General features: G+C 47.6%; 1 protein-coding gene across 2 annotated transcripts in view; it reads right to left on the reverse strand.

Annotated features, from left to right (window-relative positions):
* LOC119966251 overlaps window positions 1-16,781 on the reverse strand; it is a 142,089-nt gene that overhangs the window by 81,612 nt on the left and 43,696 nt on the right. For both annotated transcript variants that reach the window (XM_038797613.1, XM_038797612.1), the window contains exon 8: window positions 4,547-4,669. In XM_038797613.1, the coding sequence (XP_038653541.1) occupies window positions 4,547-4,669 (123 nt within the window). The remainder of the gene's footprint in view (window positions 1-4,546; window positions 4,670-16,781) is intronic.

The following is a 16,781-nucleotide window of genomic DNA, read 5'->3' on the forward strand; positions in this document are numbered from 1 at the left end:
ATCCTTGTGGAATGCCATGAGTCACAGCCTTCCATTCAGAAAAGCACCCGTCTACTTCTAACCTGTCTTCTGTGCCCAATCCAGTTCTATATCCAATTTGCCAGTTCTGCTCTGATCCCATGTGACTTCACCTTTTGTACCAGTCTACCATGAGGTACCTTGTCAAAGACTTTACTGAAGTCCATGTATACAACATCTACTGACTTTCCCTCATCTATCATCTTTGTCACTTCCTCGAAAAACTCAATCAAATTAGTGAGGCACGATCTCCCCTTCACAAATGTGAGTAAATCCCATCTCTAAGAATAATTTCCAATAATTTCCCTACCATTGACATAAGGCTCACCGGCCTATAATTTCCTGGATCATCCCTGCTGCCCTTCTTAAACAATGGCACAACATTGGCTACTCTCCAGTCCTCTGGAACTTTACCTATAGCCAATAAGAATTTAAACAAGGCCCCAGCAATTTCCTCTCTTGCCTCCTTCAGTATTTTGGGGGAGATCCCATCAGACGCTGGGGACTTATCTTCTTTAATGCTTTTTAAGATGCCCAACATCTCCTCTTTATTAATATCAACATGACTCAAGAACAGCTACACACTCTACCCTATACTCCTCATCCACCAAGTCCTCTTTGGTGAATACTGAGGCAAAGTATTCATTTAATATCTCTCCCATTTCCTCTGGTTCCATACATAGATTCACTACAATATCCTTGAATAGACCAACCCTTTCTCTGGCTACTCCCTTGCTCTTTACACATGCATAAAACGCCGTAGGATTTTCCTTAATCCTGTTTGCCAACAACATTTCATGACTCCTTTTAGCCTTCCTAACTCCTACTTTAAGTTTGTTCCGACTTGCTTTTTATTCTTCAAGGACTTCATCTGTCCTGAGCCCTTTCGACCTTACGAATGCTTCCTTTTTCTTTTTGGCAAGGTTCATAATATCCCTTGTTATCCTGGGTTCCCTATACTTGCCACCCTTATCTTTCATCTTCACAGGTACATGTCGGTCCTGTATTCTAATCAACTGACATTTGAAAGCCTCCTACATGCCGGATGTTGATTTTCCCTCAAACAGCATTGTCCAGTCAACACTCTCCATATACTGACTAATGCTGTTGTAATTAGCCTTCCCCCAGTCTAATACCTTCACCCGAGGGCCAGTCTTGTCCTTTTCCATAAGCAGCTTAAAAAACGTACAGCATTACGATCACGGTTTCTGAAATGAACCCCTACTGGAACTTTGATCACCTAACCGGGCTTGTTCCCCAGCACCAGGTCTAATTTGGCCCCTTCCTGAGTTGGGCTATTTAACCCTCCTGGACGCTCCTTACAAATTCTGTTCCATTCATGCCTCTAGCAGTAAGTGTGTCCCAGTTAATATAGGGAAAGTTTAAATCACCCACCACAACAACCCTATTGTTTATGCATCTTTCCAAGATCTATCTGCATATCTGTTCTATCTCCTACTGGCTGCTAGAAAGTCTGTAGTAAAGCCCCAATACTGTGACAGCACCCTTCCTATTCCAGAGCTCTACCCATATTGCCTCGCTGCCTGAACCCTCCACGGTGTCCTCCCTCAGCACAGCTGTGATGTTTAGTTGCCAATCCTGTCCCTCTTTCAACCAAGTTTCTGTAATAGCAACAACATCATAATTCCACGTACTAATCTAAGCTCTAAATTCATCTGTTTAACCTGAAATACTCCTCGCATTGAAACTAATGCACTTCTGCCACCCCCGCTGCGTTAACCAACTGCTCCCTACCTGCTCTTTCTCTTAATCTTACTGTTCTTAGTTTGCAGCTCTAATTCAGTTATTTCTCCCGCTGACCTACTGTTCTGGTTCCCATCCCTCTGCCAGACTAGGCAGTTCAATCTGTTTCTCGGACTTCCACTTTTCTCCTTACCAGCTTTCGTTTCTGTCCCCTCTTTACTACCCTCCGAATTCCTGCATTGGTTCCCATTCCCCTGCCAGGAGTTTAAACTGACCCCAAGAAGGGTATATGTGTATATCCTTGGCCATCCCACTCCACCTCATGCCTTTGCTTCTCCCATCTCAGCACTCTCTCCTTCACCTGAAAAGTATAGAAACAGGCTATCACCGCCTTCGGTGGCTCATTCATCTTTGGGTGGAGCGATCGGTGGCCTTGTCAAACTTGTACTTGGAGGGCCCAAACACCCCTCCCAACCACTTAACTTTCATATTGGCAAAGTATTCTGTCGGCCTCAGGCATACCCACGATCCTCAGGTTATGCCTTCGAGACCTGTTTTCCAGGTTTCCTATCTTAGCTCACAGCCCTCTGTTAATCTCTGCCACCCTCCATCAAGGTGAAGTGGTAACTGTGCTGGAAGGCCCCCTTCAACCCTTGAATTTTCTCCCACTGCTCCCATACCGGTGAAGTTGTCTGCAACTACTCCCTCACCAGGGCAAGGGTCTCACCTACCCACACATTAAGCGAGGCCATCATCACCATCTGATGTTTTTCCAAATGCTTTGAAAATAGCCGTTCTAACACCCCAGCCATCACCTCCGTCATCTTCTCCTCAGTGATGGTGCAGCCCCACCCTCCATCTTTCCTCCTGCTGCATCCCTCACTACGTTCGATGGCAGACTTTATATGCTCCCTTCTTCACTGGATTCGGCTTTCTGGTTTTTGACATTCTATAAATGGCCCAAACCTTCCTAAGAACAAATCTTTACCAAAAACTGGGCTAAACACAGCTCTGGCAAGAGCCACCAAACACGAGATCTCCACTTATATGCTGCAACCGGAAGTCCCCCATTTGCTTTTCTAATTTTTCGCAGTACCTGCATGTTCCTTGCATGAGTACATCAAAGTCTCTTTGTACATCAACATTGAGAAGTTTCATGCCTTTTAAAAATTTTTCGGAACATCCTCACAGATCCCCATATTCTATTCCATCTGCCATCTTGTTGAAATCACACTTAACCTGTCTATATCTCCTTGCAACCTGTTTGTTTCCTCCTCACAGCTTACACCCCCACCGAGCGTTTCGTCGGCAGCAAACCCAGATACAAAAATCTGTCTTTTTGTCTCGCTATTAAATGTTATTCTTATATAACTGTAACTGAGCACAAATCCTTGTAGCACTCCACTAGTCAGTCTGCCAAGCTAAAAACGCCATGTTTATCTATGCTCTTTGCTTGATGTCCTTGGACCAATCTACAATTCATGCCAATATATTATACACAACTTCAAAAGTCTTTACCTTGCATATTAACGTCCTGTGTGGCACCAAGTCAAATGCCCGTCAGGGTAACTGATCTGTTGTTCTGTTATCTGCCTCCTTCCTTTCCTGAATAGCGGTATTACATTTGCAAACTTGTAATCCGCTGTATAATCTCAGAACTTTTGGCAAATCATAACCAGTGCATCCAACAATATCTACATTATTTAGAACCCTAGAATGTAGGCCATTGGGGATTTGTCAGGTTTTAATCACATCAGGTTTCTAATTTTAAAAAAAATCTGCTAGTACTAATTATCTCACTCCTATTATTTCTGGTATGTAATTTGCGTCTTCTGCTGTGAAGGCAGGCAAATTATTTGTTCGATATGTCTGACATTTCTTTACTTCTCATGATAATTTCTCCTGTCTCTGGACTGAGCGACCAACTGGTCCTTTCACTATTTATCTAGTTTTTATATATTTGTAAAAGCTGTTCAATCTGGTTTTACATTCTTGGTTAATTTAGTCTTGAATTCTATTTTTTCCTTTTTATTAACTTTTTGGTCATTCTTCACTGGTTTCTAAAGCACTTTCAACCCTCTGGTTTCCTACTATTCTTTGAAACATTTAAAATTTGATACTATCGACAATTCTTTGGTAAACCTCGGATGATCTTTAGTTTTTTGAAATGGAATGTATTGTTGTTTGAAAAAAAAGTCTAAACGTTCAATTGTTTCCCATTATTTATTTATTGCAATACCTTTTAGTCGATTTACCCAAGCAACCTTAGCCAGCGCTCCTGTCATAGCTAAGCAACTGGCTTTAAGGTTCTTGTTTGGAACTACAGTATGCCTCTTTTAAACTTGAATGCCAAATTCAATTGTATCATGATCATTTTATCCCAGAGATTCTTTTACTACGAAAATACTAATTTATCCTGCCTCAATGCACAATACTAGATCTAAAATAGCTTCACCCTTTGTTGGTTCCAGAAACCAACTATTCCAGGAAATTGTCATGAAAGTATTCTACAAACTCACCTTCCAGACCACCATAGCCAATTTGATTGGTCCATTCTACATGAAGAATAAAAGTTCCCCACAATTTTTACATTGCATTGGTACAAGTTCCAATAATTTATTGTTTTAATGTTCTGTCCAATAGTATAACTACTGTGAAGGACTGATAAACAATACCCCACCAGAATTTTCGGTACATCAACCCCTCGATGACCAATCCAAGTTGATAATAGTTGTTGTTATGATATTCACAAATTGTTCGATATATACCTTGCCAAGTGAGATTAAGGCACACAACCAAACTTCAAAAATATTAGCATATTTACCTTGACTTTCCCCCTTCCGTCGATCTTTTCAATAAATTCTGCCTTTTCTTTCACTAGTGCATTCAATTCTGACTGCTTTAGTTTTGCTCCATCAAGTTGTAGTGCATCTGGATATACTTTTGCCTGAAAAGTTAAATGGTCTTATGTTTTTTTAAAAAGTATTTTTTATTAAGATTCTGCAGAATTTTTCATAATAAAACAGTAGTAACAATAATAACAAACCAAACTAGAGTGAACATTAACATAGTGCAAAAAATAACAAATAAATAGACATTACCCCACTCGACCCAGTCTTTCCACACCATCCCAATGAAGCACTCACCCCCCCCCCCACGGATTGCTGCTGCTGCTGACATTTAAATTTCCCCCGAGAAAGTCGACGAACGGCTGCCATCTCCGAGAGAACCCTAGCGTAGACCCTCTTAAGGCAAACTTTATTTTCTCGAGGCTTGAAACCCAGCCATGTCGTTAACCCAAGTCTCTACACTCGGGGGCTTCGAGTCCCTCCACATTAATAAATCTGTCTCCAGGCTACGAGGGAGGCAAAGGCTAAAACGTCGGCCTCTTTTGCCCCCTGAACTCCCAGGTCTTCTGGCACTCCAAAGATCGCTATCTTTGGACTCGGCACCACCAGTGTGTTAAGCACCTTGGACATTGCCCTCGTGAACCCTTGCCAGAACTCTCGAAGTTCCGGGCATGCCCAAAACGTGGACATCGTTTGCAGGGCTGCCCTTGCACCTCATACAACTGTCTTCTACCCCAAAAAACTTGCTCATTCTCGCTGCCATCATATGTGCCTGGTGGACCACCTTAAATTGAATTAGACTGAGCCTGGCACATGATGAGGAGGAATTAACCCTGCCCAGGACCTCTGCCCACAGACCCGCTTCCAGCTCCTCACCTAGCTCCTCCTCCCCCCACTTGTCCTTGAGCTCCTCCACTGGGGTTTCCTCCGCCTGCTGTAGTTCCTGGTAGACATGCGAACCTTCACCTCCCCCCACCCAGGTGCCGGAGACCACCCCGTCCTGTATCCTCAGTGGCGACAGCGTCGGAAAGGCCACTACCTGTTTTTTCAGGAAGGCTCGTACTTGCAGATATTTAAAGGCGTGTTAAATGGTCTCGTGTTGATGGTATGTCACATGTCCTTATAACAATCCCCTCAGAATTTATAAATAACTTTTCTTCAAGTTTTCACAAATTATCAACAATAAAAGCACAAAGAACAAGACCCCCCCCCCCCCCCCCCCCCCCCCCGTATGCACAAATAATAAATTAACAGAAATAATCAACATATAGGCAAATATACACACCCAGTCAAGAAAAAAAAAAAAAAAACCCTCACCCTCCACTGAAGAAGAATCCTTCGGCGGGCTACCAGGGACGCAAAGGCCAGAATACTGGTCTTTTTCGCCTCCTGAACTCTCAGCTCCTCTGCCACCCCAAATATTGCGAGCCCCCAGCACGGCTCAACCCTGGAACCAACCACCCTTGACATCGTCTCTGCTACGCCCCTCCAAAAGTCCTCCAGCGCTGGGCACGCCCAGAACATGTGGGTGTGGTTTGCTGGGCTCCCTGAGCACCTAACACATCCGTCCTCTCTCCCAAAGAACCGGCTCAGCCTTGCCCCAGTCATGTGCACCCTATGCAGCACCTTGAATTTCATTAAGCTGAGCCTTGCGCAAGAGGAGGAGGAATTCGCCCTCCCCAGGGCATCTGCCAATGTCCCCTCGTCGATCTCCTCACCCAACTCCTCCTCCCGCTTACCCTTCAGCTCCTCCACCGAGGCCTCCTCCTCCATCACCTGATACATTGCAGAGATCCTCCCCTCTCCAACCCACATCCCCGAAAGCACCCTGTCCTGGACCCTCCGTGGCGGCAACAGTGGGAACTCCACCACCTGCCGCCTAACAAACGCCCTTGCCTGCACATATCTGAAGGTGTTCCCTGGGGGAGACCGAACTTCCCCTCCAGCTCACCCAGGCTCGAGGCTCTCAATAAATTAGGCATTTGAATAATTTTCTCAAATATTATTTTCTGGAGCATAATTTTAATACGGGAAAGGGGGTAGCTCAGTAGTACATCTTTCCTAAGCACTTCTACTTCGGATTAAAACATTTTGGTTTAGTTTAACTGGGCTAAAATGCAAGTTTAAAGCTGAGGCAAAACGCACACATTTTGGGTCAAGCTCAGTTGGCGTTGTATAACATGTCACATAAGAAAACAGCTTTTTAAAATTCACAAGTATTAACAAAAATCAGGAAGGCAAACCATATTCTATATTCTGAAAGGCGACACGGTGGCACAGTGGCTAGCACTGCTGCCTCATAGCCCCAGGTCCAGATTCAATTCCGGCCTCAGGTGACCTGTGTGGAGTTTGCACTCTCTCCCCGTGTCTGCGTGGGTTTTCTCCCACAGTCCGAAGATGTGCAGGTTAAGTGTATTGTCCATGTTAAATTGCCCTTTTGTGTCCAAAAGGTGAGATGGGATTACTGGGGATAGGGTGGAGGTGTGAGTTTAAGTAGGGTGCTCTTTCCAAGAGCCAGTGCTGTCTCGATGGGCCAAATAGCCTCCTTCTGCACTGTAAATTATGATATCAAATTTTAAATAAAAAGGAGCAAGGAGATCATTCAGCGCTTTGAATCTGTAATTGAATAAGGGCATGATAATGTACATCTGAATTCCATTCACCTGCCTTGGTCCTATCCTTTTCTACTCTAGACTAGCAAATCTTGGAATAAAAATTATTTGTAATTTATTGTATTTTGTAGAATAGGCTACCAAACGTTCCGCATTTGCATGAATAAGTTTTCATTAAAAAAAAACACATTTCAGTTTTAGAATAACAAAAGACAAGTACAGATATAAAAATAGTTCAACACATAACCCCCCCTCCATCTCCCACAGATCTCGCCTAAGCTACACCGACAGTCTAACTACTCCTCCCCCCACTTGCTCCCCCATCCCACCCCCGCTTGCTCCCCAACTCCCGAATTGAATCTGCTGACGGTTCAATTTTCTTCAAAGAAGTAGATAAACGAATAAACCTTAATGATGAACCTCTCAGGGCGAACTTGATTTTCTGAAGCCTGAGAAACCCAGCCATGTCACTAATCCACTCCCTTGTTTTCAGGGGCTTCGAGTCCCTCTACGGTAGTAAGATCCGTCTCCGAGCTACCAAGGAGGCAAAAGCCAAAACATCAGCCTCTCCCGCCCCCTGGACTCCCAGGTCTTCCAACATTCCAAAAATCGCCACCTCTTGACTCAGTGTCATCCTCACCGTTCACACCCTGGACATGACATCTGCAAATCCCTGCCAGAATCAACCGAGCTTTGGACCTGCCCAAAACATGTGGACATGACTTGTGGGCCCTCCTGCACATCGCCCACACCGGTCCCCCACCCCCAAAAAACCTGCTCATCTGGGCCACCATCATGTGTGCCCGGTGAACCACCTTGAATTGTATCAGGCTGAGCCTGGCACATGATGAGGACGTATTGACACTGCTCAGGGCATCCTCCCAAAGACCGGCCTCCAACTCCTTTCCCAACTCATCTTCCCATTTACCTTGTGTCTCCCCTATCTGGGTTTCCTCCTACTCCACAAGTTCTTTGTAAATTTTCGATACCTTCCCCTCCCCCACCCATTCTAGAAACTACCCTGTCCTGTATCCCCTGTGGCTGAAAGAGCGGAAAGGTAAAAACCTGCCTTTGCACAAAATCCCTTACTTGGAGATATCTGAACCCATTCCCTCACGGCAATTCAAACTTCACTTCCAGATCCTCGAGACCGGGAAAGTTCTCATCAATAAACAGATCCACCAGCCTCTCAATATCCGTTCTCTGCCACCTCTGAAATCCCCATCCGTCTTCCCCGGTACAACCCGGTGATTACCACAGATTGGAGCCCACACCGACGCTCCCTCTGCTCCCATATGCTTCCGCCATTGCCCAGATTCTCAGGGCCGCCACTACCACTGGGCTTGTGGAGTACCAGGCCGGCAAGAACGACAGAGGTGCTGTTATCAATGCCCCCAAATTTGTGCCCTTACAAGATGCCACCTCCACCCGTTCCCACACCAACCCCTCCCAATTACCCACTTCCTAATCATGGCTATACTTGCTGCCCAGTAGTAGTTACAAAAGTTCGGAAGTGCCAGCCCTCCCTCTACTTGGCTCCGCTCCAGCAACACTTTCTTCACTCGCGGGGTTTTACCCGCGCACATAAACCCAGGTGTCACCCTGTTCACCACCCATTTAAAAAAGGTCTTTGGAATAAAAATAGGGAGACACTGAAAAACAAACAAAAATCTTGGGAGAACCGTCATCTTTATGGTCTGTCCCCTCCCCGCCAGTGACAACGGGTGCACGTCCCACCTCCGAAAGTCTTCCTTCGTTTGTTCCAATAATCGGCCCAGATTTAATTTGTGTAGCTGCTCTCAGCTCCTTGTCACTCGAATTCCCAGGTAACAAAACTACCTCCCACCACCTTGAACGGCAATTCCTCCAGTCTCCTCTCCTGCCCCATTACTTGGACCACACAAACCTCACTTTTACTCATATTTCAATTTGTACCCCAAATACTGGCCTTATTCCCCTAAAATCCACATAATCTCCCCATTCCCCCCAACGGGTCAGAAATATATAGGAGTAGGTCGTCTGCATATAGCGAGACCCTGCGTTCGATCCCCCCCGCCAGACTAGACCCTGCCAGTCCTTTGACGCTCTCAGCTCCATCGCTAATGGCTCTATAGCCAAGGCAATCAACAGTGGGAAGATGGGACATCCTTGCCTCGTCCCCCGGTGCAATCTAAAATATAGTCTGAGCTCACCTGGTTCGCCTGCACCCTCGCCACCAGTGCCTGGTACAGCAACCAAACCCAGTCAATGAAGCCCTGCCCAAACCCAAACCGTCCCAGGACCTCCCACAGATATTTCCATTCCACCTGGTCGACCTTCTCCGCGTCCATAGCGACCACCACCTCCGCCTCCCTCCTCTCGGAGGGCATCATGATCACATTCAAGAGCCTTCTAACATTCGCCATTAACTGTCTACCCTTAACAAATCACGTCTGGTCTTCACCTATCACCCCCGGAACAGTCCTCTATCCTCGAAGCCAGGATTTTGGCCAACAATTTGGCATCAACATTTAATAGGGAGATTGGTCTGTATGACCCACATTGCTCTGGGTCCTTCTCCCGCTTCAGGATCAATGAAATCGAAGCCGGTGACATTTTTGGGGGAAGAATACCCCGCTCCCTTGCCTCATTAAGTGCCCTCACCAGCAGCGGGCCCAGCATCCCAGAGAACGTCTTGTAAAATTCCACTGGGTAGCCGTCTGGTCCCAGGGCCTTACCCAACTGCATGGCCTCCAATCCCTCTAGTATTTCCGCAATCTCGATCGGGGCTCCCAGCCTCTCCACCAACCCTTCCTCCACCTTCGGAAACTTCAACCTTTCCAAAGACGCCTCATTCCCCCCCACTCCAGTTGGGGCCTCCGACTCATACAACTGACTGTAAAATTCTGTGAACACCCCATTCACCCCTGCTGGATCCAGTACAGTGTTTCGTCCTCTGACCTTCACTCTGGCTGCCTTCCTTTTCCTTAGCTGGTGTGCTAGCATCCTACTGGCCTTCTCACCATACTCGTATATTGCCCCTCTCGCCTTCCTCAACTGCCCCACTGCCTTCCCTGTAGATAACAGCCCAAACTCCATCTGGAGCTTCTGCCGCTCCTTCAACAACCCGGCCTCCGGGACTTCAGAATACCTTCCATCCACCTGGAGTAAATCCCCAACGAACCTATCCGTCTGTGCCTATTCCACCGTCTCCCTATTAACCCGTATCGAAATGAGCTTCCCCCTCACCACCGCCGTCAGCACTTCCCACACCATTGCTGCCGAAACTTTCTCCATATCATTTATCTTCAAATAATTCTGGATGGCCTCCCCCACCTGTCCGCACACCCCCTCATCTGCCAACAGTCCTACATCCAGTCTCCATTGCGGGCGCTGAACCCCTCCTTGCTCACTCGTAAGTCCACCCAATGTGGGCATGGTCTGACTCAACAATTGACGAATACTCAGCGTCCACCACCCCCGCCAGCAAGGCCTTGTACAACAAAAAAAAAATCAATCCGGGAGTACACTTTGTAAACCTGGGAGACAAAAGAAAACTCCTTTGCTCTTGGCCGTCCAAACATCCACCGATCTACCCCCCCGTCCCCAATCTGTTCCATAAACTTTTTTAGCTCCTTCGCCGCAGCTGGCACCCTCCCTATCCTTGAACTCGACCGATCTAACCTCTGTTTAATAACCGTATTAAAGTCCCCTTCCATGATCAACCTATTTGAATCCAGGTCCGAGATCTTGCCCAACACCCGCTTCATAAACTCCTCGAATGGGTTTGGTGTTGTTGTCGCTTGCTTCTCCCGGACGGATCTCGCTGCCGTCTCGCACTCACCTCCGCTTCTGCCGTTCCTCCCGTCTTTATGTTCCCTACCTCAAATGAAACTCGATTAGTCAAGATCGCAACCCTCCTAGTTTTAGAATCTAACCCCGAATGAAATACCTGCCCAACCCGACCCTTCCTCAGTCTAGTCTGATCCACCACCCTCAGGTGTGTCTCTTGTAACATTGCCACACCCGTGTTCAGCCTCTTCAGATGCGCGAACACACGAGCCCTCTTGACCAGCCCATTCAGCCCACTCACTTTCCATGTGATCAGCCTTCTTACGCCAGCCTCCAGCCCGCGTCCCGCTCTCGGGTGCCCACCGTCATCAACCGGCCATGCGTTTCCAAATGTCAATCCCTCCCCTGTCAGCAGAACAGTTCCCCCTCCCACACCCTCCCCTAAACAACACTCCCAAAGCCCCATAACAAAAGTCACATGCTCCTGTGAGCTAGCCTGCCCAGCTAGCCTGGGTAGCCCCCGCCCATGCCGCCAAGCATTCTACCCCCCACTGCTTCCCCCCCCTGCTCAAACATAAGCAAATTACAATCCACAAACACAAAGAAGAAAATTTCACCCAACATCCCCCAATTAGAACAAAGTTAACCCACATACAACATTGAGCAACTGCCCAAAACTTAGCACAAAACCAATACATCCAAAACCCAAAACTAAAAGTAATTTAGCAATACAAGTGCAGATTTACCCGTCCCCAAGTTTAATGTCCTCCATCTCCTGCCAGTCCCCTTTCTTTCACAAAGTTCATCGCCTCCTCCAACGATACGAAATATAGAGTTAGTGACCTTCATAGGTGACCCGCAAACGAGCTGGGTACAGAACACTGAACTTCACCGCCTTCCTTTGTTGAAGCTCGCTCTTCTCTTAGCCAGTTCTGCACCCAAGTCCTGGTAAATGCGCAGCTCGTTGTCTTCCCATCTGCAGCTCCTCGTCTGCCTGGCCCTCCTCAAGATCTGCTCCTTGTCCAGGAACCAGTGCAATCGCACCACCATCGCACTCTGTGGCTCATTCATCCACGGCTTCCTCGCAAGCACTCTATGCGCCCTGTCCGCCTCCAAGGGCCGAGTAAACGCACCTTCTCCCATCAGCTTCTCGAGCATACGCGCCACGTATGCGCTGTATCTGATCAGTACCCTCTGGGAGACCAACGATCCTCAGCACTGCCTGCACAACCTGTTCTCCAAATCCTCTACCTTCTCTTGCAGCCTTTTCTGGTGGTCCCTCATCAGCCCATCTTCGCCTCCATTGCGGTTAGCTGGTCGCCGTGCCCAGCCAACGCCTCTTCCACCTTTCTTAATAGCCTGTCCCTGGGCTTCCAATCTTTGCTCCACCCGGTCAATCCCCATCTTAATCGAGTCCAGGTACTCCTGCCTTTGCTTGGCAACCCTCTCCTGGAGGAAGTTCACCAGCTGCTCCAGTGACCACTGGGCCGGCAATCCCAGTCCCCGAGCCTCCGCCATGTTTTCCTGTGCCGCTGACTCCACTCCCTTTTTGTCGAACAATCTCGTCTTTGCAGATCACTTCTGGTCCACGACTCCATAAAGTGGTAGGGAATTCTTCTTCACCAGCCTCCAATTTTATCACTCAAATCCCCCAAATGTCGGGGAAAAGGTCCCACATGCCCACCATGAGCAGGAACTACCAAATAGGTGACCTCTCACTCCATGGCCGTCACCGCAAGACCATGAATAAGTGTTTTCTAACTTCCCGTGAATGGCTTAGCACAGATTTCAACGTTATGTCTTCTTATTCCAAATTCTCCCATCAGCTAAAATGGTTCATATCTGACTCATTAATTTCTATGAATTAAAAGACTAAAAACTGGTATCAAATCACACCCTAACTTTCAATCCAGGAAATACAAACTGAATTTACATAAATGCTCCTCATAATTAAGCCCGTGGGAGCATCAGTAACATTCTAGTGAATCTACACTGCACCTCCCATGCATATCCTCTCTGAAGGTGTAATACCCTGAACAGTGCCAGATGCGGTCAAAATAGAGCTTTGCACAGCTGAAGCAAAACTGTTCCCCTCCCATACATTCTCGCTCTTTAGTTATAGAATCTACAATGCAGAAGGAGGCCATTTGGCCCACCGAGTCTGCACCGGGCAATTTTGGACACTCGGGGCAATTTAGCATGGCCAATCCACCTAACCTGCACATCCTTGGACTGTGGGAGGAAACCAGAGCACCCAGAGGAAACCCACGCGCACACGGGGTGAACGTGCAGACTCAGCACAGTGCCCAGCCGGGAATCGAACCAGAGACCCTGGAGCTGTGAAGCAATTGTGCTAACCACTATGCTACTGTGCTGCCCCATATAACGGTTAACATTCCATTAAACTTGTTGATCGTCTTGTAACAGACGACAATATTTTAGTGATCAGTGGACGTAGATCCCAAAATCTCTTTGGACCATTACAGTTCCTAGTTCGTCACTATTTAACAACTTGTATTGATCATATTTTTGATCCAAAATGCGTGGCCTCAATTACCTGCATTGAAATCCATCTTTCACAGTTTCAGCTACTCATTTAAGCTATTGTTATGAATAATTGCTTGGCAGTACAGAATTTGAGCATTGCTGAAAGACATTTTGTCAAAGCTTTTCATCTTGCATTCATCAGGACCATCACAAGAATACCAATGTCGGGGAAACAACAGCGGTGTATTGTTTGAGAAAGAATACTGGCTAGCAGCATGGCGAATACACTAGTTTTAAAAAAATAAATTTAGAGTACCCAATTATTTTTTCCAGTTAAGGGTCAATTTAGTGTGGCCAATCCACCTACTCTGCACATTTTTGGGTTGTGGGGGTGAAACCCACGCAGACACTGGGAGAATGTGCAAACTCCACACGGACAATGACCCAGAGCCGGGATCGAACCTGGGACCTCAGCGCCGTGAGGCAGCTGTGCTAACCACTAGGCCACCGTGCTGCCCTCGAGAATACACTAGTTAACAGTGAATGCCAGTTAATTGCCAAGCATTGTGACATTTAAACCAGACAGTTTGACTCTGATCTGTCATGGCATCGACCTGTGGAATGAACCAGCAAATGCGTATCGCTTAAATTTGTTCAGCTGAAACAGGTGTAATATGTATACATGTTCTCAGCAAATGTTGTTCAATCACAGATCACATTTAATGTTGGAAACAGGACTTTCAGTTGCGACCATGGAATGAGTCATCGAGGTGGCTACTGCATGAAGTTGGATTCTTTGAACCTTCCTGTCCGCTTCGCAGGGCAGTAACAGGTGGAAAAAGTGGGACAACTAAAGTAAAGTATTCTCCTTTGGTGGGGAATGTCAAATGGATACTGGACGAGGAGTGTGTCAATTAGGTGCACACTTCAGACCAGGACACGTGTGGCGTAGCGAGCGAAATTATGGCAGAAGGACCTATGGCATTGTTATCCGCAAAATGGTCGACGGATCAGTTGGTTGAATATTTTGAAGCCAAATTTTAAAAACAAACAGGCAGCCTTGGAGGACCTGGCGAGGGTGGCAGAGCTGATTCAGGATGCCACGCAGAGAGTGGAGCAGAGGCTGGAGGCGCAGAGTGCAACGATCCAAAAGGTGGAGGAGACAGTGACTGGTCACGAAGATCAGATTGCCTTGGTAGAGGCAGAACTGCTGATGATGCCGGATGATCAGAAAAACCTGCGGGAGAAGATTGATGACCGAGAGAACCACACAAGGGGGCAGAACCCGAGGATCGTGGGACTGCGTGAAGGTATGAGGGAACAAGCACCACTGAATATGTGGCCAAGATGTTTGAGAAGCTTGTGGAGGAGGGGGTCTTCAACTGCCCTCCAGAGGTGGACCGGGTACACTGGTCATTGAAGAGGAAGCTGAGAGGAGGGGAGCAGCAGCGGGCATTCATCATGAGGCTACATTGGGACATGGAAAGGGTCCGGAGGTGGACAAACAAGACATGGAAATGATCCTGGGAAGACCACATGGTCCTTATTTCCAGGACTTGGGAGCAGAGCTGACCAAGCAAAAGGCCGGGTTCAATAAGGCCAAGTGGCCCTATTCAGAAACAAGGCACAGTTTGGGATGATGTACCCTACCCACCTGTGGTACGCACATGGGAGAAAAGTTTATTACTTAGATATTGCTTCATGTTTTGGGGGGGAGACACCCTGCTAGCAAGCATGCTAGTTGACGGAAGCGAAGAGTTGGGGGGGGGGAAGAATTGTGAGGGGCTGGTGGGGTGTTTCATTGTTTTTGACTTGGGTTGTGATGATGTATTGGGGGTGGTGGGCGATCTTTGTTTAGGGTGGGGTAGGGGGCGGGGAGAGTTGCGGACATTGAAGGTTTCTTTTTGAGGTGATGGTTGGAGGGGGTTAGCGGCGGCCATCTTGAGGGGACCCAGGTGGTGCCCGGGACAGGGTCCTGGGGCAGTCAATTGAAACTTGGATATGGCTGGTTGGCCGGTTAGGTGGATTGGCCATGCTAAATTGCCCGTAGTGTAAGGTTAATGGGGGGATTGTTGGGTTACGGGTATACGGGTTACGTGGGTTTAAGTGGGGTGATCATTGTTCGGCACAACATCGAGGGCCGAAGGGCCTGTTCTGTGCTGTACTGTTCTATGTTCTATGTTCTATAAGTTATGGTGAGCGGGATATTAGAGGGAGCGGCCGTGGTGCTGGTGAATGTCTACACCCCCAACTGGGACGATATGGATTTCATAAAGGAGGATGTTGCCAAAGGGGGGTTCCCAGCGGCCGCAGTGATGGGGTTGTTGGCAGACATGGGGGGCTTGCGAGAAGAATGGGGTGGCTACATGCATCTTTGTGCAGCTTAATAAAAAAGTGTCTGCCTCCCTGCCTGGGATACTTTGAAGGCGGTAATTAGGGGGAAGCTCATTTTGATTAAGGCGCACAGAGATAAGGTGGAGCAGCTGGAAACGCAAAAGTTGGCGGAGGTCATTTTAGCAGTGGATTGGAGGTACTCGGCGGCCATTGAGGAGGGATCGTTGAAGGAGCGGAAGAAGCTCCAGATGGAGTTTGAGCGTATGTCAATGGGGAAGGTGGTGGGGCAGTTGCGCTGGGGAAAGGAGGGGTGGGGGGTGTTTTACCAGGGGGCCAGGAGGCAGCAAGGGATACTGGGAAGGTAAGGGAGGGGGGGGGGGGGGGGGGCAGGTTGGTCATTAAGCAAGGGATAGTGAATGGAGTGTTCAAGGCCTTGTACCGAGGACTGTACATGTCAGACCCCCTGGGAGGAGGGCCTTGGGCATGGGACAGCTTTGGTTTCCATAGTGGTGGAGGGAGAGGAAGGTGCAGGGGCTGGGTGCTCCAATTGGGCTGCAGGAGGTGTACTGGGCCAAAGAATTCTGAGAAGGTCCCAGATGGATTCCCAGCGGAATTTTAATGAAAAGTTTGCAACTGCATTAGGGGGTCTCCTAGTTGAAATGTTTAATGATTCAGTTAATGAGGGAGAGCTTCCACCCACGCTGGCACATACATCAATTTCGCTTACTTTAAAGAAGGATAAAGATCCAGAAGCATGTGGGTTGTATCGTCCGATATCGCTTCTGAAGGTAGATGCCAAGTTGTTGGCCAAGGTGTTAGCAACGCACATGGAGGATACTGTGCTGGGGCTGATAGATGAAGACCAAACAGGTTTGTGAAGGTGTGACAATGACAGTCAAATATTAGGTTATTAAATGTGGTGATAATACCCTGAGGGTCAGGAAACAGAGGTGATAACATCCATGGACATGGAGAAGGCGTTTGACTGGGATGAATGCAAATATCT

This window comes from Scyliorhinus canicula, chromosome 5 (assembly GCF_902713615.1).
Source record: "Scyliorhinus canicula chromosome 5, sScyCan1.1, whole genome shotgun sequence".
Taxonomy (NCBI): Eukaryota; Metazoa; Chordata; class Chondrichthyes; order Carcharhiniformes; family Scyliorhinidae; genus Scyliorhinus; species Scyliorhinus canicula.